Source organism: Gadus chalcogrammus, chromosome 3 (genome assembly GCF_026213295.1).
Source record: "Gadus chalcogrammus isolate NIFS_2021 chromosome 3, NIFS_Gcha_1.0, whole genome shotgun sequence".
NCBI classification, from domain to species: domain Eukaryota; kingdom Metazoa; phylum Chordata; class Actinopteri; order Gadiformes; family Gadidae; genus Gadus; species Gadus chalcogrammus.
In genome coordinates this window covers 19,100,242-19,123,704 of record NC_079414.1, presented here as the reverse complement: position 1 = coordinate 19,123,704, position 23,463 = coordinate 19,100,242, and the positions used below count along the sequence as shown (strand labels likewise).

Sequence of the window (23,463 nt, the reverse complement as noted above, 5' to 3'; positions counted from 1 at the left end):
TCTGCAGCGGTTGATACCCCTTTCAGCCAGTGAAGGGCTGTGATCAATCATTCGATCGCTACTTGACTACTCTGGTCTGTTGGGGGAGCGGCGGGAATCATGTGGGATTCTGAAACTGATGCTAGTACCCACCATACGTCCTAATCAAGAGACGCATCAAAACAAAGTAACTATGTACAAATAAACCATGGCTAAGGCTATCTAGCATTACGTTTAGACCGGTATAAACACATGGATAATAACCCACAGGGACGAATCAACTGAGGGGACAACGTTTGCTTTAGTGATCGATGTTGGAATGGGGTAAGTTAAAAATCGGATTGATTATCATGCTTCACTAAACCTAGCTCATTCGATCACTCGTAATAATTAGCAAAAGTTCTGCTCAAATGTTACAAGCATTAACCGTTGTTTCCTTGTTAGTCATGTTAGCTTCCGCACGTTTATCGCTTCTGACAACGTGTTTCGCCTATTTCTAAATGTCAGGCCCTAGAGAGGAGCATGGAGGAGGATGCAGGCACTACACTGCAGTGCAATAATAAGTTGCGGAGAAAACTGTACAGCGATGACACGGAGAAGGTGAGTTAGTTTATGTGCTTTTCATTTTGTGTTTAAAAAAATAGAATGACAATGTGTTTCCTGTTACATGCTGCGACTCACCAACTTTGACCAAAAACAGCTTCGCAGGAAGCTAGCCTACTTGCAACGGGAGTATTCCAAAACACAACAAAAACTCAAGGTAAATATCTCTGTTACTCTCTGTTATTTTCTGAGGATGTCAATGAATTTAGGTTGTTGTATTAAGACAAAATATAACTACCATTCTATCCACAGCGTGCTGAGCGATCAGAGGGGGTGAAGAAACATGAGAAGACCAGAGTCACAGAGCAGAACTCTCTGCTCCTGACCCAGATTGATCCGGACACATCAACCACCCGTCCAAATGTCGACCCGTCCTCGCCATCTCCTAGACTCTGCGCTCCGACTAGTCAAATCACTGGCCCGCCCCAAGAACATCAGCACACTGAAGGTGAACTTAGCCCCTATGGATCAAAAGCAACTTTAACCAGCATTTAACTAGTATATAACAGGAAACGTAATCTGGAAACATATTATAAAAATCAGTATGAAACATTACGTTTATCTAATCTAATCAATAATGGATACCAATGTGGCGGCCAATCAAACGCAGCCACAATTAAACTTTGTTCAGACCATAGATACAGTATATAATAATTATAGTGTGTGTGTATACTGTTTACATATCTTGGTTATTAAATTATTTCAGTGACAAAATTGAATCCTTATTGCATTTCTTATAATCACAATGAATTCCCACTACACTATCCTTACAATAATAACATAAAAGCAGCAAAAGTAGTAGTAATAATACCCATTTGAACTCACCAACGGTACCATTTCCCCAGGACAAGTGGAGGCTGACGGCGGCAGGGAGAGCCCAGCGGTCAGGTTCCTCCCCCCCTTGGAGGCTGCTCCGCTTCTCCCCTCTGCCTCCAGCCAGGATGACCAATCCAGGGAGCAGAGGCCCACCCCGGCCCCCAGCTCAGCCCTGCGCCTGCGCTCCCGAAGCAGCCGTTTGCGGCGGCAGCAGAGATGCAGCGAGACCTCCGAGGTGATCGGCAGCACAGACACAAACAGCGAGGAGTGGCCGGGGCCCGGCAGGAAGCTTGAGGAAAAGGCTGCGACGGAGAAGAGCGTAGGGACGCCGGAAATGGTGGCGGAGACACAGGAAATGAAAGAACGACGTTTGAGCGGCTCAGAATCGGAGTCTTCCGCACTGTTGTTGACACACTGGCACACGGAGAGACGCACTGCAGACGGAAGGGCGGAGATGATGGGACCGGTGCAAAGGGAGAAGGAAACGGACCTGACTGGAGATAAGTTAGACAGCGAGTCCCCCTCTCTGCTGCTCCCTCATTGGACATCGGCTCCACCTGCTGGGAGGGGAACACCTGAGGACACACTGAACCACCCTGGAACAGAGGCAGGCGAAGAAGAAGCAAGACGAGGAGGGCTGGAGAAAGAAGTAAATGCCGGAGAACAACAGAGATGCGACGGGGAAACCAAAAGGGATGGATATGAGGAGGGAAACGCCAGCGATAAAAGCGGCCACACAGCCATTGGACCAAGAGGTGACCAGCATCAAGGTAGATGTGAGAAGGAAAAGGGAGAATGTGATAGAAAGGTAAGCCTGGCAGCCTCCTGCACCCTGTGGGATGGGCTGGTCTTCCCCGCGGAGTACTACGTTAGAACCACCAGGCGCATGACCTCCTCCCAGCAGCAGCAACAGCCGGACATGCAGAGCAGCCTGTTCTCCAATCTGATTGTTAAAAGTCGGGCTAGAGGCGGTGGGCGGGGCCGGGGGCGGAGCCTGCACGCACTCCAAGACGGCGAAGACGCGGATCAGAGCAACCTGAGGCTTGGGTATTCTGACACGCCCCCACGAATGGTTTCTTCCGCCTCATCCCATGAAGCACAGTGTTCCAGGGAGAAGGAGTCGTCGGATCCGTTGCTAGATAATCCGAACCAAGAGTGTTTCCTCTCAGCGGCGCACAGTGCTAGACCGGTGAGGGGCAGGAAGAGGAAAAGAGGGGGACGGCGAGGACGGAGGTTTGAAAAAGGCTCTTTTTGTTTAGACGTCAGTTATACAGACCAAGAACGGACTTCAGAGCACTCTGTACCTGCCTTGATCTCCAGTTCCCCATCGCATTCATTCCCTGTGGATGAAGCTCCGGAGCAGGGCCCGGTGTCAGTAGTACCACCTATTGTCTCCCAGCCCTCCGCGTTTCCACCCGCTCTCCCCCCAGGGATCCCACCTTCTGCTCAGGAGGACGGGACGATGTCTGCCTCGGTTTCTGGAAGTCTGGAACGAGTTTATCCCATCTTCAAGAGGAGCAGCTCGGTGACTGAAAGACCCCCAGATGATGTCTGTATGTATACGCTTTTTAATAAAGACAAAGGGATAAAGGGAGGGATAGAAAATTACATGCATTGGATAGCAATTGTACAATTCTCATGAACAATTCTCCAATGTCAGTTTGAATACAGACCACCAATTGCATTGACATCCGGTTTTATATATGTCTTACTATGACATGAAGAGATCAATGAGTAGTTTGTAGTTTGTCTTCACGGCATTACAAATTCTAGGTAATAAAGGAGGTTTATATAAGGTATAGACATATGAACGTATATTAGGTTTAGGTTTGTACCAGGCATGTAAGTACAAGTATTTAGTGTGAAGTATAATAAATAATACATATCTTTCATAGCATACCTAACATATCTTTCTGGTCTTTTGTATCTGTGTTTCAGCAGGCTGGCGGTCCCTCCTGCTGCCCTCTCCTCCAGCCCCCAGCGATCCCCTCCACCAACCCTCCCTGCTGGCCCTGGGCCTCGCCCTCAAACCCCCGGTCCCCCTGGACTTCCATCTTCCCGACGAGCAGTTCGGCTCCCTCAAGCTCCACAAGCTGCAGCGGGTCGCCGACGCCACGGCGGAGCCCTTCTCCATCCCGTCGTATCGCACCAGAAGCAGCAGTACGCAGGCGTACGCCCTGTACAGGACCCGCAGCGACCAGGCGTTGGCTCTCTCCCTCCCGTTCAGCCCCACCCCCGACCTCGCCATGTCCCTGCCCAGTCCAGACGATGGGCTGCCTTCTCGGTTACAGTCTCAATGTCCCCCTGCAGTCACCCAGATCCATCCCATTGGGGATCGCAAGCGTATTGATACCCAGATGTTCCTGGAGTCGACCCCAGTCACGCCCGGGGAGGATTGCAAACTAGACCCATGCGACCGGCTACCCGAAGGGGGTGGACGGTTGGCAGATGGCCCGGAGCAAACCAGCCACAGGGCGGCGGGGTCAGTGGTGGTACGGTCCACCGGGGAATGTTTGGATCGGTCCACGGAACAAGGGACACTTTCAGGCACGAAGTTAGAGGGCTTTGCGGAACGTTTGCTGCCGTTGAAGTCGTCTACCGTTTTGACAGAACAGCAGGGACATGGTGGAGGTGTAGTCCGGCCGTCGGAAGACCATAGAGCTACCAACCACCAGAGGGCAGCAGTCGATGACTGCGGTTTTCCTGCAGAGGAGCCATTTGAAAGCCCTTCCAAGTGCATTAATAGCCAGAACGCAAGACATGCCTGTGCGGACCCTGGGGTCCAAGAGGATCAACGCATGACCCATTTGACAAACCATTCACTGATAGATGAACACACTACAAACTCCCCTACTGACGCATCTGCAGGAAGCCCTCCACCACGGCCCGGTGCCGGCTCCCAGCTCCTGCTGAGCCCGTCTCTGGTCTCCCCACCCTGCCCTCTCCTGGCCCCCCACCTTCTCCCCTCCAGCCCCCCCTTACCCTCCCTAGGACTCACCCCTCACCAAGCCCGCGCCTCTTGCCTGCCCCTGACCTCGTCCCCTTGTGCCCCCAATCTCGCCCTGCCTTCCCCCATTAGCCCGTCCACCCCGGCCCGCTCCCCCCCACACCTCTCCCCCTGTCCCATCCTCGTGTCCCCCCATCGAGGCGCCCCTGCTCCCGCCCCTACCTCCCGTCAGACCTCCGTCTCGCTGGATCCACAAATTGCCGTGGGCGGGCAGTGCCAGGGGGTTGTGCCCACTCACAGTCCGTCTGTCTCCGACGCTGGTGGGCCTGTGGATCCACAGCCTCCCCCTGCCGCCGGAGCCTCTTCTAGAAGCCACGGTGCACAGGAAGCCACCGGGGAAACTGAAGTGGTGGCGGAGGAGTGTCCGATTAGCTTCACACACACATTGACGGTAAATATAACACGATTGGATGCTCAGATGATACATTTTAAATATCACAGGAATAAATGACAAGAAAATAGGATGACTCAAATCTACCAAAGATCGTCTCATGGCTAATGCTCAGGCTACTTATACTCCCTGACGGTTGAAGAACTAGCTAATTCCATGGTTCTCTAGGGCTATCTATCTATGCGTGTATTGACAGCTGTTTCCCTGGCTCCCACTAGGCCCCAGCCGGGGGTGGCCTGGTCGATGCCTGCTGTGTCTCAGGTCCTTCAGGAGGTCTGTGTGTGGCGGCGGCTGGAAAATGGGCAGTGTGTGTGTGGGACCAGACATCCAGCTCCGGCTGGGTCCTCGTACACACATGGACTTTCAACAAGGTCATTCTGAGCGTGTCTGTGTGTTCTTTGCTGTGTATGTGATGTCACTAGCATCGAGAAGACATAATGTAGATTCGACTAGTCTAGTCTGGACACTTCAACAAAGCAGACGTGAGGATTTACCTTTATCATTGGCTGACCTGAGCATGTGTGTTAAACATGTTCGTGTCTAACCACTCATCCTTCAACAACATTATTATTATTTTTTTTTACAGCCTGTAATCAGTGTGTTTTCTGTGCCGGACTCGGTGGGGTTGCTGTGTGTGACTTTGGGCCAGCTGGAAATCCAGGAAGTAAGGTAAGAAGACCAACCTGTGGGGCGATATGGATCATGTACATTGATCACATTTATGGTTGTTGAGCCATCCAAACTAAAGTGTGTGTGTGTGTGTGTGTGTGTGTGTGTGTGTGTGTGTGTGTGTGTGTGTGTGTGTGTGTGTGTGTGTGTGTGTGTGTGTGTGTGTGTGTGTGTGTGTGTGTGTGTGTGTGTGTGCCCAGTGTGATTGGTGGATTCAAATAACGAATTAAAATGTCTGTCTGTCTTCGTAGGGTGCTTTGCTGCTCCAGCCGGGTGGAGGTGCTGCTGTGTCAGGGTGTGGTTCAGACGGTTGTGGGCGTGGCCCGGTCCAGAGTGGTTTGCTCCTCCCACTCGCCGGCCATTTCTACGCTGCAGATCTTCGTGCTGTCGGAGGACATCAGGTAAGAACAGGAATAGAGATTCTGATTGGCTGCAGACCTCTAGTGGCATGCCTCCATTTACTTAATATTTGAATACCTACAATGGGACATTTATTCCAAGTTGTAATCAACGTTTGAATTATATTATGAATAATGCATCATACTTATTACGATTTACATTGAATTCAGATACACATCATTAAGGAGCAGGTTGACTGGGGTTAGACATCTTTCATAATGATGCCTACAGGCTGGCTGACAGACAGCGGGGATCGAACCCAATGTCTGTGGCAATGAGTGTAACACACTAGCCCATACAGTACTCTGGTCCCTGCCTCATACCGTTTACATTTACTTACTAACTGCTAGACCGGGAGCATGCTAGATTGATGGTATTGAGTCTTTTTTAAGTGGACACCGCAGGTCATAACTGTCCCAAACCCTCGCCTCAGTGCACCCAACCCCCAGCCTCTGGCCTCCCCGGGCATGCACGTTGGAGCCCTGGCTACAGTTGATGGACTGAAGGACTGCCTGCTGGGATCCGCTGAAGGAGGGCATCTCTTCATCTGGTTAGTACCTCTGGTGGGCAGCAGGCAGTCGCCCGAATCACAAACACTTGAAACATAGCAAAGCTGAAAATGGGAATGTATTCTCGACACGCATGCCTTAACCAACTGTTTGTTATTATTACTATGTCTATTTTAAGTGGAACAGTAAGATCTGTTCCGACCTTTGGAAAATCGAAAAATAAGTGGTTTCAGTCAGACTAATACGCATTTTGCGAATTGGTCTGGCGATGTCAGGCTAGGGTCTATTAACTTTCCGCGGCAACATCTGTCGACATCACCGTGTTGGTTAACTTGTTCAAAATATTTGTTCAATGTTGACTACGTACACGATTGGGGAATTGTACAATAGAAAAAGAGTGAGGTGGACATTGACCGTCACATCGAATTAGTTTTATATCGATGATTTAAGGATAAAGCCTAATGGTCAAACCAAACTGGGAAAAAGGTTTGATGTTCACTCTCATTGTATTCTGACTCTGAATGTGCTGTTCAGCACCATATACTCAGCTGTTATGCTTCTCTCAGGAACCTAAGCACTGGGCAGCTGTTACAGAGGATCCAACTGGACAAAGAGTTAACACACACGGCCTGTCTCCGAGGCTACAGCTACGCTGTAAGTCGTTGATCGGCATGCCATGGTTTACTTTGAGATTAGAACTAGTAATCAACCTTGTTTTTACCAAAGTAACTTTGAATCATTCTTTGATTAGATGAAAAAAAAAAAAAAAAGTTCTGTGTATAGTTTATCAGAAAAGGTTTCAACGTTTTTATAAAACCTCAAATTCATGAAATGAAAGTCATGTTTCGTGTGTCCTCGGTTTGTGCACAGGGGATACTGCTTGTCCTTCTGCAGCACCAGTACCTTGGATCCATAGTGAGGGAGGAGGTCCAATCGTACCACAGGGAAGACGAAGGCGACAGGGTTTCCATGGAGAAAGAAAAACCGAAGACCACCCTGTTCACCTTGGTCGCCATTAACGCTCTCAATGGGAAATCGGTGGTGGCCAATCGACTACACCAGCCTGAAGCCTGGTCTGGAAGGTGAGGGGAATCAGTCAAATTGATTTTCCAAGTGTTTTCGTGATCTCACCGCCCTTTGTCCCTTGCAGGCTGTGTGAGGCAGATGTCCTGGGCTCCAAGTTGGTGGCTCTCAACCAGAGTGGTAGTGTGTACGTCTGGGAACTCGGCGGCCCCGTGGGGCCGAGAGTGGTGTGGGCTCCTGAGGCGGACGGCTGGCACGTGGCTCGCTGGGGAGGGTCTGACATCTTAGTGACCGGCCATCAAAATGGAGACCTCACACTGTACCGCTACGACGGCCAGAACTCAGTCAAGACTACCATTTAACAGACTTGATTCTTTGATTGAATGTTTCCCGGCTCCGTGTACTACAGATGTTCAGGAATGTTACTCAAACACCAGCTGTTTCTGGTAAAAAAAAAAAGATACCGTTGTTGGGTGTCCAGGCTGTTTTAATGCCATTTGTTAATATTTACCAGTTCTAAAGCTTATATTTGTATTTAAAGAAAAGCACAATCTTACCATGTTCTATTAAAATTTGTACAAATTGATTTTATGGAAGCAATATACTAAAATCTTGATGGTTTAATGCTGTGGAGGAGCTGATTTGTTAGCATATCAATTTGTTAAGACATCTCCAAATCATGGCAGACTTATGATATCAGCTGGGCATTTCTCAAGTGAAACAAGTCTTGGCAGAAATTCTTTAACTTCAGTAAGCCCGTTTAACATCCACCTCATTGTAAAACTACCACTGTACTTGAGGCACTGCAGGTCAAGCAAAAAAAACACATCAGCAATGAATGAAAAATTGTCAACTTTTTTGTATTCCGTAATCTTTATTTATATTTGTAAAGCACAAAGCAATCTATACAACATTAAGAGTCTCAGTGAGTTTGTACAGAGAAATTTTTTACAGAATATATTTAAAATACAACTATAAAATGGGAGCATAATGAAGATCACCAACACGGTCAGATTTAGGCCTCTTATCCACAACATACAGATTAAAAATAGACCTGAAGGACCAGTTGGCGAGCTCAAATTTCTTCTCAGTGTTAAAGGCAAGTGCAGTTGAATGAAAAATTCACTCATTGAAAACAAATGTCAGGAGAAAACAGGTAATAGGGAAAGTCTCAAAGAAGAAGCCCCGTCATGTGAGAGAACGTAAAATCAAAGACATAAAAACCATTGAAATTGTCAACTATGGTACAGCAATTACATCCCAGGAAAGTTGGGGAGATAAAGCAAAGAAAATGATTCACAGGCCAAGATTAAAAATGAGGGACTAAGCTCATCACTTTTTCCGCTAGGAAGTGGTTAAAATGCTTTCTTTAGTGTGCCGAGGCAGACTTGTTGGCTAGTATTTTCTCCACCATCACCTTAGCATAGCGGATACGGCTCGCCAGCTCCTTGGTGCAGCCAAACTCCTCCAAAAGGCTCAGCTTGTATGTGTGGAACTCCCGCTTTTCATCGATATAGGTCACTGCCCCCATCAGGGGACAAAGGATCAGCTTTGTGTGGTCCTGAGAAATACGAAAATAAATAACATTAGTCAGGCCATGAGATGTTACCATAAAAATAAAATATAATAGCCATTTGCACTAACTGTAGTAATGCATGCCGAGGAGTCTTGTATCTTGTCATCTCCAAAGTATAATACACCATCATCTATTGCTACGTTCAGGTACAAGAGCGGGGCTTATTGATATTTAAAAAATAATAATTAACCTCCCTTAAATTCATGCCTCTTTGCCCGACTGAAGACTTTAAAAATAAACCATGAGGGCGATACATGAAATGACAAATCATTGGCCCCCTGACCTGGAAGAAGTTGATCTGCACAGTGCCGTTGGTGAGGTGCAGCACGATGGCACTGCGGGTGCGGAACCAGTACGAGAGGTAGGGCAGGCGAGCCAGCTCGTCGCCGTCGCGTCGTGCCATGTTGGCGCCGGCCTTCAGCAGGTGCTCGCTCATGTAGTTACGGAAGTACTTGAGTAGTGTGATCTGCAGGGAGGCGTTTGGGACGAGAGACTATTCAGTGTGACAGATTGCCTGAGATGGTACTGTAACATTTCAATGTAAGGGCTGGAGTGGACATTTGCCTTTTAAATCAATCATTCTAACCCCTTTCCATTAAGAAAGTTACGAAGGGGACCAGACAGGTTCCCAATTCACAGTGAAAGCCATGCTGGCCTAGGGGTTATATAAGGCTTAGTGCTACAGGTGGAGATCTGGGCAGTGTCCGGTTGGCAGGGTGGACTACCGACCTTCTTGCTGAGGCCTGGTGGGTAGGAGCGAACGTTCAGGAAAGACTCTACGACCGCCTTGTCGATGTACTGCAGGCTGTCTCCGTCCGCGTACATCATGAGACGTGTGTAGTCGTTGAAGAGAACACCCACACTGTTGTCACACAGCTGGTATCCTGAAAATTGAGTTTTGAATCTTAGGACATATGCCAGACCAATTGACTAAATTGTTCGAACAGCAGGACTTGTGAGAAACCCAACTTGGGCAAGATCTTTCTTTTAAGAAAGACACAAGTTGTAAACTAGTTTGAATAGTTACATTAACATTGTAATTTGAACCTTACTTTAAGTTGATAAATGTATACAAAAATGGTTAGCATGTAAATAGTTGATTTGTTTTACATAAATACTTACCCAGTCCATATTTATCAGAGTAGTCCACCCATTTGCTGATCCAGAAGACTGGAATGCATGCAGGATCATCTGCCTCTTCTACAAATGGATGCAAAATTCAAGATGTTGCAGTTAAAGAAAGTTGCAAGCATTAGTACACATTCAAGTTCTCCTTTAAAATGAAAAAATGACTTTGCCCTTACCCTGCCGAATTACTGCTTTCTCAAAGGGTTTGGCAACGAGAAGGTGGTTGATCTGGGCCAGCATATCAGTAAGGTGGCACACCTCTGCGTCCCTGGATTTCACAAGAACAAATAAGTCAGTACAGCCAGAATATTCTCTGGTAGGGCAACGGCTCTCATCCCACGAGTGCTGAACCCCTAGAACTACTACTGATTAACAGGGCAATAGACTAGTCAATCACAACACACAGGACAACACTGCCTTGATCTCAGTCTTACTTTGCCTCCTCTTTAAGGTCCACCTTTTCTGGGTGGTCTGGAATAGAGAAGTTTGAATATAAAGTTCAGCATATTTCAAACTAGTGAGAATGAATGGGAGAAAAGTACTACGTTATGTCACAGCCCCTTAAAATGCTAAAGTAAACATCCACAAAGAAATATTCCTTTAATACAATTAAGACTCTTCCATGGATCCTTGCATGTACCCAGAATAATTTGAAATGCCCCCCCTTGACCAGTAGTTTTCCCCTTCTCCCTTTTGAAGTGCACCCGTCACTAACTCCAGATTTTCCCCTCCCGGAATCCCTACCTTTGTTGTCGAGCGCCGACAGGGGCCGTCTCTGGCTGAGCTCCTGGGCCTGGGAGGGGGCGATGGAGAAGCGAGGGGGCACGGTGAGGCACGTGGTGGGCAGGCGCAGGGGGCAGTAGCCGCCCGTGAAGAACTCATCAGTCTGCAACTCGGCGATGGTGGGTCTGAGGGAGGGCTCGGCGTTCAGCATGCGCTTAATGAGGGAGGTGGCGGCGGGGTTGACGTGCTGCATTGGGAGGGGGGGGGGGGGGGGGCAACACAAGACATCGTTATGGCGAGGAACCAATTCATTTTAGCACCCATTATATAAGGCTCATTACTTTTCATGTGGAGGGGGGGGGTTATAAATTAGGGCGTGTGCAAGTCTGTTAAGTATTCTAAACTGGCCCTTGCCAGACTGATCTCTTGCATGGCAACACAGAGAACCAGTTCATGGTTGCCTTTTACACCAAAACCAATTTTCCAAGTCCAACACCCTCTGTCCTTGTCTTAAGGAGCCAAGTAAGTCACCTAGGTGGTGTGTGGCGGCCACCTAGGTGTCTTGTAGCGTTGTCCCAGTGTGGACAAAATAAATGTTTTGCGATCTCATAATTTCCATTGTGAATTGAAAGGGAAAACATGTACTTTCCCCCCCAAATGTAATGCAAACTTGACCAACATCAGTAGTCAATGTTGGTCAGCTTAATTCAGAGTACATGACAGCAATTCTAATTGCATAAGTCCTCCATGCTCAGTTTAACATACCCAGGGAACAGCATAGCTGTTTTTTTTGATGCGGCTGTAAGTCTCTTTCAAACAGGACGTCTCAAATGGTGGCTTGCCCACAAGCAGAGTGTACCTGAGAGAGGGGGGGGGTGAAAGAAAATATTCAGGGCATGAACGACACTTGATATGATTGATATTGGCAAAGACAAGCAAGCCACTGTAGAAAGAAACAGCAGCGATGACTACTTGTTCTCGAGCTAGCACAAAATTCCAGCGAGTCATTGAATGACTATGAGTCGACAAATGTCTTGTGAACGCATGCATTTTTTTACTTACAGGATACAGCCAAGAGACCAGACGTCCACCTCAAAGCTATGGCCCTTTTTACAGAGCACTTCTGGGGCGATGTAGTTGGGGGTTCCACACAAGGTCTTCTTTCTCTCGCCATCATATTCAATCTTGGTCGCAAGGCCGAAATCCCCTTTGGAAAATCAGGAATGTTGCACCATTAAAATAAAGCATTTGATTTCTGAAACCACTATGGATTAGTTAGACCATATTTACTTACTCTGAATAAACACTTTGATTTAGAAAGATACCCGTCATAGGAGATTCTTAAATTAGGTAACAGGCTATGGCCTTCAAATATGAAAGATGGGAGTTACCTATTTTGACATCCATCTCATCGTTGAGGAAGATGTTCCCTAGTTTCAGATCTCTGTGGATGATTCGGTTGTCGTGTAGATACTGGCACCCCTTGAGCAGCTGCATCATATAGTAGCGTGCTTCTGGCTCTGTGATAGCCTTACGGCGCTTGTGGAGCTCCAAGAGGGACTGAAAACCAAAGACATTTTTAGTTATGTGCAGCCATCCATGGACCAGGAGTTAGTGTTTTTTTTAAATAGGATTTATGAGGGGATTGCGACCCCAAAACCGGATGTTGGCAAAACAAGCATTTGAAAAAACCTGATGGGGAGCTTCAAGTATAGCCGGCCAAAATAATGTACATCTAAATATTGTGGATATACTATGCCAAATTTGAGTGTGCAGAGCAATAAAACAAAGCCCATGCTACAAGGGTAACCCCACCCCCACAAAAAGAATTACGTCCCCAGTTGGGTTTAAATGTAAAACCGTCGCCAACATAAAAACTACTACACATCATGACTTACCCGTCGCCTGCAGAGTTCCAACACAACGAAGACGAAGTCTTCATCTTCGAAGAATCCTCGGAATCCCACAACGTTGGCGTGATCAAGACTTTGGTGAATGGTGATTTCTGAGGTCATCTTCTCCCTCTGGTGTGGTTTCATGATCATCGACTTCGGGACAATTTTGCCAGCAAAAACTTCATTCGTATCCATGTCTGTGATCTCGTAGCATTTCGCAAAACCTCCCTTTCCAAGAAAGCGACCTCTGGAATATTTTTTCTTCGACCGAGAATCTACCAGGACATCGGGGATTTCTTTCAGCGGTGCAGATATTGGATCCACATGGGACGTCGGCTTCGCAGTCGCTGCACTCATATTGAATTATAACTCCTAAACGTGATAAGAAACAACCAATACCCTTAATAACTTTACAATTCAAAATAACCTGGAATTGGCCGACTTGACATTAATTTAAATGTCAGACCTACCTTCGACTGACGTTTGCCTTGTTAGTTACCGACTTGCAGCTTGATCAAAAACCAATTTAAACAACAAACAAACTGCTCTCGGGCGAACTTGTCATTCGACTTTTCCGCTTAATAACTAAATCAGATGTATGAAAAGTCCTCAAATGTGCCTATACCATGACCGGTAAGTTACAGCTGCTTTCCCCCTGTCGCTATAGCGTTTATGATCAGTTTAAATGCTGTCTCGGTCGTTATGCCCCTCTCTGATTGGTCCTCGAGATTTGAATTTCTAGCCAGTTGTAGCAAAGGATCTTGTGAGACCGGCACAAAACTGGCCAATCGTTTGGTCAAGAAGACAATGTATGTCGATATGATTCATATGATTGGTTATCTGGCATGCAATGCTTCCTACACTTTGAAAATTGTAAAGAGACGTCATAGACTACTACGGGTTGAACAGGAAAAAACAATAGAAATCTATATTTTTAGGATGGAGGATTGCAGAGAGGGCAGTTTGTTTAATAATTTTGGTTTAAAGACATTCTTTGAAATGTAAAAGTGGATAATTGATGATAGATATCGTGCTGTGTGTTTCTTCATAGTGTCTTGAATTCAAACACATCAAGTCAAATCTGACGATATGAAATGTCGTAAAATAAAGACTGTGGTGTGATGACATAACATTTATACATTTATAAAACGTGCTAGTGCATATTGAGAGTATTATATTGAAATAGAAAATGAGTAATACAAATTAGGCTATAATGCTGTAATGGAAACGTCAACAATTTCCTCATTATATGATAACTTCGTCGTAACTACTTTACAAATATGTCACTCATTTTGTTCGCTGTTTGCCCCTTGAAACCCGCCTCTAACAAGTGTTTGTGTTGTCAGAGGAACATTACGACAAAAGGACACCGTGTAACAGATGAATAATAAAAACCGAAGACATCGAGGCGGAGCAGGACCCTGAAATGTTATTGTGGACATTGCTGTGACTAATATGTGCGATACTATATGTTTAGATCTCCAGATAGATTCGTTGATATGTTGGATCTAACATATATGATACCCAGCTAAAAGTGGTTTTATTTTTTGTTTTTTTGTGAAGGACTTCTAGCCTGGCTCCGCCAATGAAGTACGAGAGTCTGGTAAGACCAGGCTAAAGGGCTTCACTTCCAGCTGCAAGAGTTATCAACATCACTAGGGGGTGCTGTGGGATCCCTGATGCCCGGCCTAGGTCGACTCGAAACTCATAATTTCACTATAAATAATGTTTTATTGTCAGTCAGTAGCATTGCGTTTTTATGGCTTTTGTTGTTCTTAAATTAAAATATATTCATTAAGACCAGGCTTTGTAAGAAAAAGAAAGACGGAAGTCCACAATGAAGTTAGATATTTATTAAAAAAATTAATTGATGAGTCGAAAGTGTGCTTGGGGGAGGTAAACACAACATAAAACCTTACATAACTTACCTCAAAATGCACAATTAAAACTAACCAAGGCTCATCCTGCACACGTGCACCACATCAGCTGACAACAACCCTGCCAACTCCACCCACTGGCTCTTTGCACAGGTATACCAGCAGAGAGAACCAGCAGACTAGCGAAAGGGTCGTCACGTTCGTTAACTTACATAGTTTGTGTTGTGTGTTTCAGTGTTTGGGCTGGTGAAGTTTGCAACTGAGATTTCTAGGCAATCTATTTTATTTTATATTTATCCTCTGGTAATTCACCCCAAAGCTTATTCAAAGTAAGCCTTAGGGGCACTGGGCTTGATACTGTTTGACCCTCAGGCCTCAGCCATGGATAAAGCAATTGTTGTGCTTAATGGGGTTTTATTGGTGCATGTTGGTGTCCATGGACGCAGCAGAGCATTTGGAGAATGACCATGAATCTGCAATCAAGTGTTCCTTGATCCTTAGACTAAACAGGTCAAACTACCACTGTATTGTTACAGCACCAGAATATTTTTTTATTGTTTGTTATCGGTAGTTGCACCCCTATCATGTCCTCTTTGTCTCATGCTATCTGTTCGAGGGCCCCCCACATACAAACATACAAAGCATAAACATATTACAGATTCTCAATCTGCGGGGGGTGGGTCTCGGGAGAGGGTGCTGTCCTCACAGCGACCAAACCCCACCTCTGTCCGAAAGAACACTTTGGCAAATCCGGGAGAGGGCTGTAATGTACTGTATTGCACTGTATTGTCTTTTGCACGTTTTAAATGAATAAAATAAATAAATATATATAACAACACCAGTGAATTGAGAACCCGTGAATTGGAGGGACAGTGCTGGAAGACCTGCAGAAGTGCTGAGGGATGGAAAGTCAAGAGCCCCTGACTCTATGGACTCACTCTCATTTATATGGGGTAGAGTGCTGATCTACTATGTCACTAGACTGCTTATCCAGCTGAAATGATTGCAGGACTCATTCAACAAATACACACACACACAAACACACACACACACACACACACACACACACACACACACACACACACACACACACACACACACACACACACACACACACACACACACACACTCTCTCTTGCATGCTCTCACTTGCTCTCTCTATGTGTATCAATCTGACCCTTGGTTTGTTGTTTCTATTTTTGGGTTGGCACCAGATTTCTATATTCTCTCTGCACCCACCCATACTGGAGTGAGCGATCGTTGTGTCTTTCTTTACAAGGTTTCCTCCTTTTCCCACTGCAGGAGTTTTGAGTGTATCTTTTTCCATTGGATTCAGTTCAGTAAGGGTCAGTTGATTAGGAATGGGTGGGTTTAACAGCATACTTGCTTTCTAAATGCTTGGCCCATTGGAAACAATGCATTCCCAACCTTTTGAAGCACTTTGTAAAAATGTATTCTCCTCAATTTTATTTATAATTCAAAATCTGTTGTGTAACTTTTCTGCATGTTTTGTGTGGCTAGTATAAGACTCTAAACTAAGTTCAACTTCCATATGTTACTCTTCATTTAATATACACATTTGATTTATCATGCATATAAGACATCCATATTCTTAGTATTAATTGTATACATCATCATCCATGTTACTATAATAAGATATGTCTTTGCTTTGGTTTGTGCAGTAATCATGGCAAAGACTTTGAAATATACCAAACATGTGTTACGTGAGAACTGTAGGCCTACGTCAGGTTTTAACTCCACCACCAGCAGAGCAGGGAAGCGCAATGGGATTTACTTTATTTTTTTTCCTTGTTTAATATTTTTAATATAGGATAGGCCAAAATATATACACAGCTCTGACCTAAACGCATATATATAGGCCTACCAATACTCATTAACAAGTCCCACAATATACCATTTAAAATATTTATTTTGTGGGGGGGGCGAGGCGTGGTCAGAATCATTGCAATTATATGTTCTTAGTTCTTCCATTTGCATTGCACGTAAGTATAAAGGCTATGCTGCTGAAAATAATACTTAATGCGTAATACGTTATTTCCTTGGCGAAACAATGAGGGAAAGTTGTGGCCACTGGACTTGGCCCCCAAACAGGAACCAATAGGCCTAGAGCACCTGTCCTGCTCATCATGTCCACAACTGGTCTCTTCAGGCCAGAACACCCTGCACGACGCCTCGGTCTGTTTCTCAATCCACAAGACTTTACGCTTGCCTTTGTGGTTGCACTATTTAGGTGCACAGTGCATGTTAATGGCCGTTTTGATTAAACTCTGCAGTAAACTCAATTACCGATGAAGATGTAGGTCAATTAAATGAAGCAATGTCCATCCAACCAATAGAGGACGAATCTTACAAGCTGACCATACTCATGACAAAATACAACTTTTGTTTTTCTTGAGTGCTGGTTTTCTTTTCAAGTTCTGCCTCTGCATGTTCACTCTACGTTGGGAGATGAAGGGACTCAGTCTTTGTGGCAAGTTGACGTGTTGTAGCAGAGCAAGGAACACACCGACCGTGTTGATCCCGGTGAGTGACGACGCCTCTACGAAGCTCGAGCCCCATATCTTCTCCACCAATGGCATGACGTCTACTGCGAACAGCACGCGACCCTCCGTTTCGGTTAAGTCTGCTTTGTGGCCGACGACGGTGATGAGCGCGTTCTTTTTCAGCATGAGAATCTCCTCACGAAGCCGTCCAACTTCTCGAAACGACTCGAGGTCGTCCACCGCGTACACAAGCGCGAACGCGTTGGCATGCTTGATGCTAAGCTCCCGCATCGCCGGGAAAGAATAACTGCCGCTTGTGTCCAGAATCTCGAGGCGCACCTCTCCCGAGTCGGCGGAGTCGTACTGGAGCGCGTGGAATTCTTCCACGGTGCGCGTGTATTTGCTTTCAAAGTGGTCGTGCAGAAACCGCTCGATGAGCGCGCTCTTTCCGACCCCGGCTGCTCCCAACATCACCAGGCGAACTTTGTTACTTTCTCGCTCTATACGAGGCATTGCGGGGGAAAAAAGAAGTGAGAAAAACTACGAAGTTGTTGTAAAGCAGCTTCAACTCGTATAATATCACCTCTGGCTTATTAATTTGCACTGAGCCTGTCACCATTTAAGACTCGAGATAGGAGCAGGTGTTCCAAGCTCGTACAACTGAAGACTTCTTAGTCGACTAATAATTCTGTATTTATAGGGTTGTCTGTAACTTTTTCGACCAATGAGAGGTAGATCGAATTCTCTCTCTCTCTCTCTCTCTCTCTCTCTCTCTCTCTCTCTCTCTCTCTCTCTCTCTCTCTCTCTCTCTCTCTCTCTCTCTCTCTCTCTCTCTCTCTCTCTCTCTCTCTCTCTCTCTCGCCTTGCAGAGTTACATTTCCTCAGACGTGTGCAGCAAAATACGAAAAAACCTCAGCGATGACAAAGGCAATGATCTACTATTGGCCAAAATAGTGAAGACATTTTATGCATTATTTTCGATGATGAAATATAGTACAGTCCTCTCAAGTCCCACGCATTGACTGCTGGACAAGGCTCAGTCAGTTATCATTGGGTTAACAAATTATGATTGCATGTGTGTGGGCACAGTGGTTTCGGGTTAACGACTTTCTGCAGGTCAGCAAAAGATAATAATTAATTTCCTTAGCTATCAGTTCCTATTGGTTTTTCATATCCTTTGGTTTACTTTCTTCTATCTAACCTTAGAAATGGGGACATTTGTGCTGACCCTGATAAGGCAATATGTTTTTTTTTTAGGTTTTGTGAATACGCTGCATTCATCTGGAAGCCACATTCATCTTGGAGACAGTTCACTTGACAAGAGAACACTTTATTGTCGAAGCTTCATTGAGGGCGTTTCACATGGGAGAATATATAGAAAATACACATGATAACAACATGGATTTGAAAAACATTCAATTAAATGCAAGGCACAACCTCCATGCGACAGCAAATACAGTCGACTTGTTTCTGTGTTGCAAGTTTTCTTGTGCGAGATGTGCTTCATATAAGATGTGTACTGCAAACACACAAAACAAGTCTGGTTCCCCTCACTGTATGTTTCACTCTGTAGCAGCAATGCAAAATAATGTACAGGCCCATTGATTTATGTCACCTGCCTGTCTGCAAGCCCATCACAATTGGTTTCCTATACCAAGCTTAGCATAATTGTGCACTTAACATTTTCCCAGTTATAAAGATTTTGTTTTTGTGCTTGAGGCAAAGAAGGCATTATTTACAGCACATAGATGCAACGTGAGATGTATTTGTTTACACTTAGGTTAATACGGTAGCAAGAGATTCATGTTAATGACTACTTTTACCATTCTCCTAAAATGTTAATAGGGTCTACACATATGACCAGGAATTATACTTCCCATTCGACGTGTGATGATTCAAGCCCTTACACTTGTAAATGTAAATGCAGATTTCCAGTCAAAATCCAAAGGGGAATGGATGCCAATGAATACAATAAAATACACAAAAACATTAGCATGAACCAACCCATTGTGAGATTACATTGTGCTGAAGTCAGATCCTTCAGTATTCCCACAAGGTGGCGCTGTCTATTGAGTCAGCATTGGCCTTGAGCCCTCCAGCGTGGTCTCCTTTGAGGTACTTCCCCCCTGGGGCCCGGATGGCCATCTTGTTCAGATCGCAGAACTCTAAGAGGAACTGGACAGGGGTGGGGCTGTTACTGCTCACTGCCTTGTCATCCCCGACGCTCCAGTACTTCCCCTGGGAGTCTGGACAAACAGCAACGGTTATTGAGGCTTTTTTCAGACCCTAATATATCTGTGGATATATTTTATTTGTCTATGATGATTGCCATATACACCCATCGATACTGTGAAATAATGAGTTGCTCTAGAGAGAATATGGGGTTTGAGCCCACCTGTTCACATCTCTGAGCACAATGCCCAACCCTACCTGCTCATTGATCCCATGTATCTCTAATAAGTATAAGTCCCTCCTCTTATTGTTTTACCAAAACACCAAATGCCCTACCTTTGAGCGAGTAGGCTCCGTTGTGAAACTCAAGCTGGAAGACATCGTAAGAGGCGCGGTTGGAATCCAGCGTTGCCATGCCCGCCTTACGGCAACCAATGAAACCATGCTCTCCACGGAGCACAATGATTGGCCGGTTGATCAGCTTCATGAGGAACAGCTCGGCCTCCCCTACAGAGAACCAAAAATGAAAAGAATTGATGAGATTGATTCACAGATTGTCTTGATCAGATTGGGCGGCTCCACAGGAGACTCTGACCTGTGTTCTCAACAGTGGCGGCAAGTTGTCCATTCTTCTTGGCCATCACGTACTTCCCATTGGCAGCACGCATGCACACACGCCCGTCACGCCACTCCAATTCAAAGTAGGTGTCTGAAGACCTTGGATAACGATACACAGATCAAATACACAACCATGAGAGGGGCATTCGGGAACTCCTGGCTAATGCCCGTGGCAGCTGGCACGATAAGAGTGTGTGTGTGTGTGTGTGTGTGTGTGTGTGTGTGTGTGTGTGTGTGTGTGTGTGTGTGTGTGTGTGTGTGTGTGTGTGTGTGTGTGTGTGTGTGTGTGTGTGTGTGTGTGTGTGTGTGTGTGTGTGTGCGTGCGTGCGTGCGCGCGCGCGCGCGCGTGCGTGCGTGTGTGTGCGTGCATGCGTGTGTGTGTGTGTGCGTGTGTGTGTGTTTGACTTGGCAGGGCTTACTTGGTGGTGGCGGTGCATTGGAGCCCGCCAGAGGGTGTGAGGGTCCAGTACTTCCCAGCGGCAGTGCGGAAAGCACATTTCCTGTCCTCGGGAGTCATTTCCACCTGGAACACCTCTTGGTCCCCTTCCTCGTCCTGATTGGCCGACAGGTCCATCCCTAAGACAATAAGGGACAGTGGCCAAAAAAGTGCCTTAGAAGATCTCTCTGAACCTCGCTCCCACCTTTCCTCCCCTCCCTTCCCTTCCCTCCCCCATGGAAGGCGACCTCATCGTGTGCTGAGGCTTGGTTTCCTCAATCTTTCCTTCTGGAATTATCTATTTAATAATGTAAAACCAGGTCAGGATTTTTGCTTGAGCGGTAACCTAATTGAAGACATTCTCTGCCCTAGAACAAATGTTGGCCCAGCAAGACGTCACACCTGAGACTAGATAAGTAGGCTAGAGAGAAAATAAGTTACGTTAATAGGATGAATAATGCTTCTGCTCCCAGTTCATTTGGGCGATGTAATTAAGGACTATTAAGGACGTTAATAAGAACTTAAATCATCAAAGTAAGCTCTAGGCGTGACCACCTTAAGAAGCGGACCACACTGTCATCTATGAACCTGGGATCATAAATTTAAACAGAGGTTGCCAAACTGCCTAATATTATCACATTTAAATTCAAATTCACACTTCGTTCACATTGTGGTAATAATATAAAATAAAAAAAGGCAATCATGGCATAATCTTTGCTCCCCCTATAATCTTTGCTCCGTATGCAAACCGCCCCCCTTATTTTACCTAGCAACAAAGACACGGGTAGAATTACTGCAGACAGAAAATGGGTGGAAAGGAGCGAGGGGCTTGCTCAAAGAGAAAGGGGGGCCTGATAATGAAAAACACATGGCGTGTTAGGAGGAGGGAAAGACATGATGTATTTCTGTGCGAAGAAAGAAGGAGTGAATGGGGTCACATTTTCTACACACATGTATGTTCCTTGCGCTTGCGCATAAAAATGGCAACGCAAGATGCAACAGATGTGTGCCCATTGCAGATATCTTCATGATGGTAAACAGCATCATTACTCCATAAGCTTGTTCATATTTGTATTCGCATTTTATAAAATAGAAAAATAAAAATAAAAATGTACTTTTTATACGATACCTTGTCTTGTGGAGACATTTCTCTCGTTGCCTGCGGTCAAAACGACCTGTGCGTGGCTGCGTTCCAGCCCAAACAATTCATCTTTGGCAGCCCGGGTTCCCTTCCCGGACTTCATTGTGCCCGTGGGACCCAGCGGCACCAGATACCGGCCGCTGCAGTCACGGAAGGCCACTTTACCAGAGCGGAATTCCAACATGTACCCGGTGTCCTTATCAGTGTTATTGGACAGAGTGCCATCGTTTCGGAGAAAACGATTATCAGAGGTCTCGAGATGGTAGCGCTGGTCCCGGTAAACCAGTGTAATGAGCGAGTCGACCCCCCAGGGGACGTCCCGGTCTATTGCCACTTCTCCACGCTCCCCTTTGACGCTCAGATGGGCGTAGCGCTTGCGCGCGATACTGTAGAGGTTGACCTGCGGGTGCACGGCCAGGTGCATGCTCCATTTCTCCGTCGGAGTGGCCGCCTGTGCAAAACAAGTGATTCGATCCTCGCTGCCGCCAAGGTAGCGCCCATGGGGCTCGGACATCAACGACCACCGCCCGTCCTCGTGCGCGGTGATAACGAACCTGCAGTCCTTGCTGCGCGTCTCGCATTCCGCCGTGACGTTCCCATCTTTGTCCGTGGCCAGATAGCGGCCCAGGTGGGAGAGGAGGAAGACGGCGCTTCCGTCCTCGCCGGTCTGCTCCAACGTCCAGGTCTGCTTCTTCTTCAGGCTAGAGGCGGACGCGTTGATTTTGAAGCCGAACGCCTCCGCCGTCAGATACTTCCCACCGCCGTTGACGAGACCCAGTGGAATCCGCAGCAGCTCACCGGGTCCGTTGGCACTCATTGCAGACATCTTTGCCGGGTAAAGAGAAACAGAGTGTGTATCTGTGTCAAATGGACGGACAGACAAAGCTAGTGGGCAGGGGGATAGAGGGAGAGAAAAAATGAGGGAGCGAGAGACAGATAGAAAGATGGGAGAGAAAGTGTGTGTGCGTTAGAGAGAGCGAGAAAGAGAGATGGGGGGGGGGGGGAGGGGGGGAGAGTGGGAGGGGGGGGAGCGATCAAGAGGGAGACTCGAGCTGGGCTGGGCTGGGCTGGGCTGGGCTGTGTCGTGTCAGCAGACAGTATTAGAATTGCAGTTTTTCACAGAGTTTTAAGGTCGCCCTACATTCTAAAAAAAAGGAAGTCAAAACAAGAAAACCCAATTACACCGACATCAATAATGAACACACATGACCAACACATAATGGACCAAAACGGCCTGCCCCCCAACACCCCCCACACACCTCCCTTCTCGGTCCCTCTCCCCCCTCGCCCTTTTCTGTACCTCCCTATAATTGGGGTTGTGTCATCCTTTGCTCCACATTCACCAAACAGCAGGGGATTGTTTGTGTTTTGGGAGGCCATGTTATAGACATAACAATATTCAAACAAAATACAACAGTTTGGGTAATGCAGTGTTAAACATATAAATGAGGTCAAAGGACGGCGATACACGAACACATATGAGCTTCACAACAGCGCTCTGATGAGCTGTTGCTATGGGTTTCGTCTAGACACCATGGTTCCTGCATGTGTGCCTTTCCATTCCATTATTTCGACTGTAGGTCTCTGTCTCGCTTGCATTCTCCCACCCTCCCCCTCTCTCTATCTCTCTCGCTCTGCGTCTCTGTCTCTCACGCAAGTTTCTCTCTGATCGTTCCCTGGGATACATCTCGTCATGGTTACCATGTGACTGCGGTCGGGGGAGAGGTCATAGTTCAAACAAATGATTCTTTAGAGGACAGCATAATCAGACATTCTGATACTGCTGACATTCCCAATAAACCAGCCAATATTTACATCCCACACATCTCTTGCAAACAGCACATACATATTTGCAGTGTCTCATGGTGGTGGGACATCAGGATGCCTGGTTTTGTACCCATGCTTCACATACAAACATACTCACTCACTGGTACAACTTGGCCACTTTCTTGTCCTGGGACCTATACGCTTCAATGCAAACCTTTGTAATTACAGCC

The 23,463-nt window shown here is 46.3% G+C and overlaps 4 protein-coding genes across 4 annotated transcripts; 1 reads left to right on the top strand and 3 right to left on the bottom strand.

Annotated features, from left to right (window-relative positions):
- Positions 1–108: 108 nt before the first annotated feature.
- palb2 (partner and localizer of BRCA2) lies at positions 109–8,844 on the top strand. Its single transcript, XM_056587254.1, has 13 exons — positions 109–303; positions 487–579; positions 680–739; positions 835–1,030; positions 1,428–2,951; positions 3,337–4,796; positions 5,015–5,167; positions 5,383–5,465; positions 5,717–5,866; positions 6,298–6,414; positions 6,940–7,027; positions 7,244–7,455; positions 7,524–8,844. Exons 2-13 carry the CDS (start codon positions 502–504, stop codon positions 7,756–7,758), a joined length of 4,356 nt encoding a protein of 1,451 aa, XP_056443229.1. The 5' UTR covers positions 109–303; positions 487–501; the 3' UTR covers positions 7,759–8,844.
- On the bottom strand, positions 8,230–13,413 carry plk1 (polo-like kinase 1 (Drosophila)). The gene is made up of 12 exons (XM_056586513.1): positions 13,189–13,413; positions 12,722–13,090; positions 12,215–12,383; positions 11,886–12,030; positions 11,589–11,682; positions 10,845–11,070; positions 10,535–10,571; positions 10,277–10,368; positions 10,095–10,172; positions 9,702–9,856; positions 9,256–9,438; positions 8,230–8,957 (listed from the first exon to the last, which is right to left on the bottom strand). The coding sequence occupies exons 2-12, from the start codon at positions 13,073–13,075 to the stop codon at positions 8,766–8,768; spliced, it is 1,725 nt and encodes a 574-aa protein (XP_056442488.1). The 5' UTR covers positions 13,076–13,090; positions 13,189–13,413; the 3' UTR covers positions 8,230–8,765.
- Positions 13,414–15,619: 2,206 nt separating this feature from the next.
- On the bottom strand, positions 15,620–17,788 carry rasd3 (RASD family member 3). The gene has a single exon (XM_056586565.1). It carries the CDS (start codon positions 17,610–17,612, stop codon positions 16,980–16,982), a length of 633 nt encoding a protein of 210 aa, XP_056442540.1. The 5' UTR covers positions 17,613–17,788; the 3' UTR covers positions 15,620–16,979.
- A 594-nt stretch (positions 17,789–18,382) lies between these two features.
- Positions 18,383–22,433, bottom strand: LOC130379583 (fascin-like). The gene is made up of 5 exons (XM_056586520.1): positions 21,455–22,433; positions 20,309–20,465; positions 19,867–19,988; positions 19,608–19,778; positions 18,383–19,345 (listed from the first exon to the last, which is right to left on the bottom strand). Exons 1-5 carry the CDS (start codon positions 22,290–22,292, stop codon positions 19,140–19,142), a joined length of 1,494 nt encoding a protein of 497 aa, XP_056442495.1. The 5' UTR covers positions 22,293–22,433; the 3' UTR covers positions 18,383–19,139.
- Between the last annotated feature and the right edge of the window lie 1,030 nt (positions 22,434–23,463).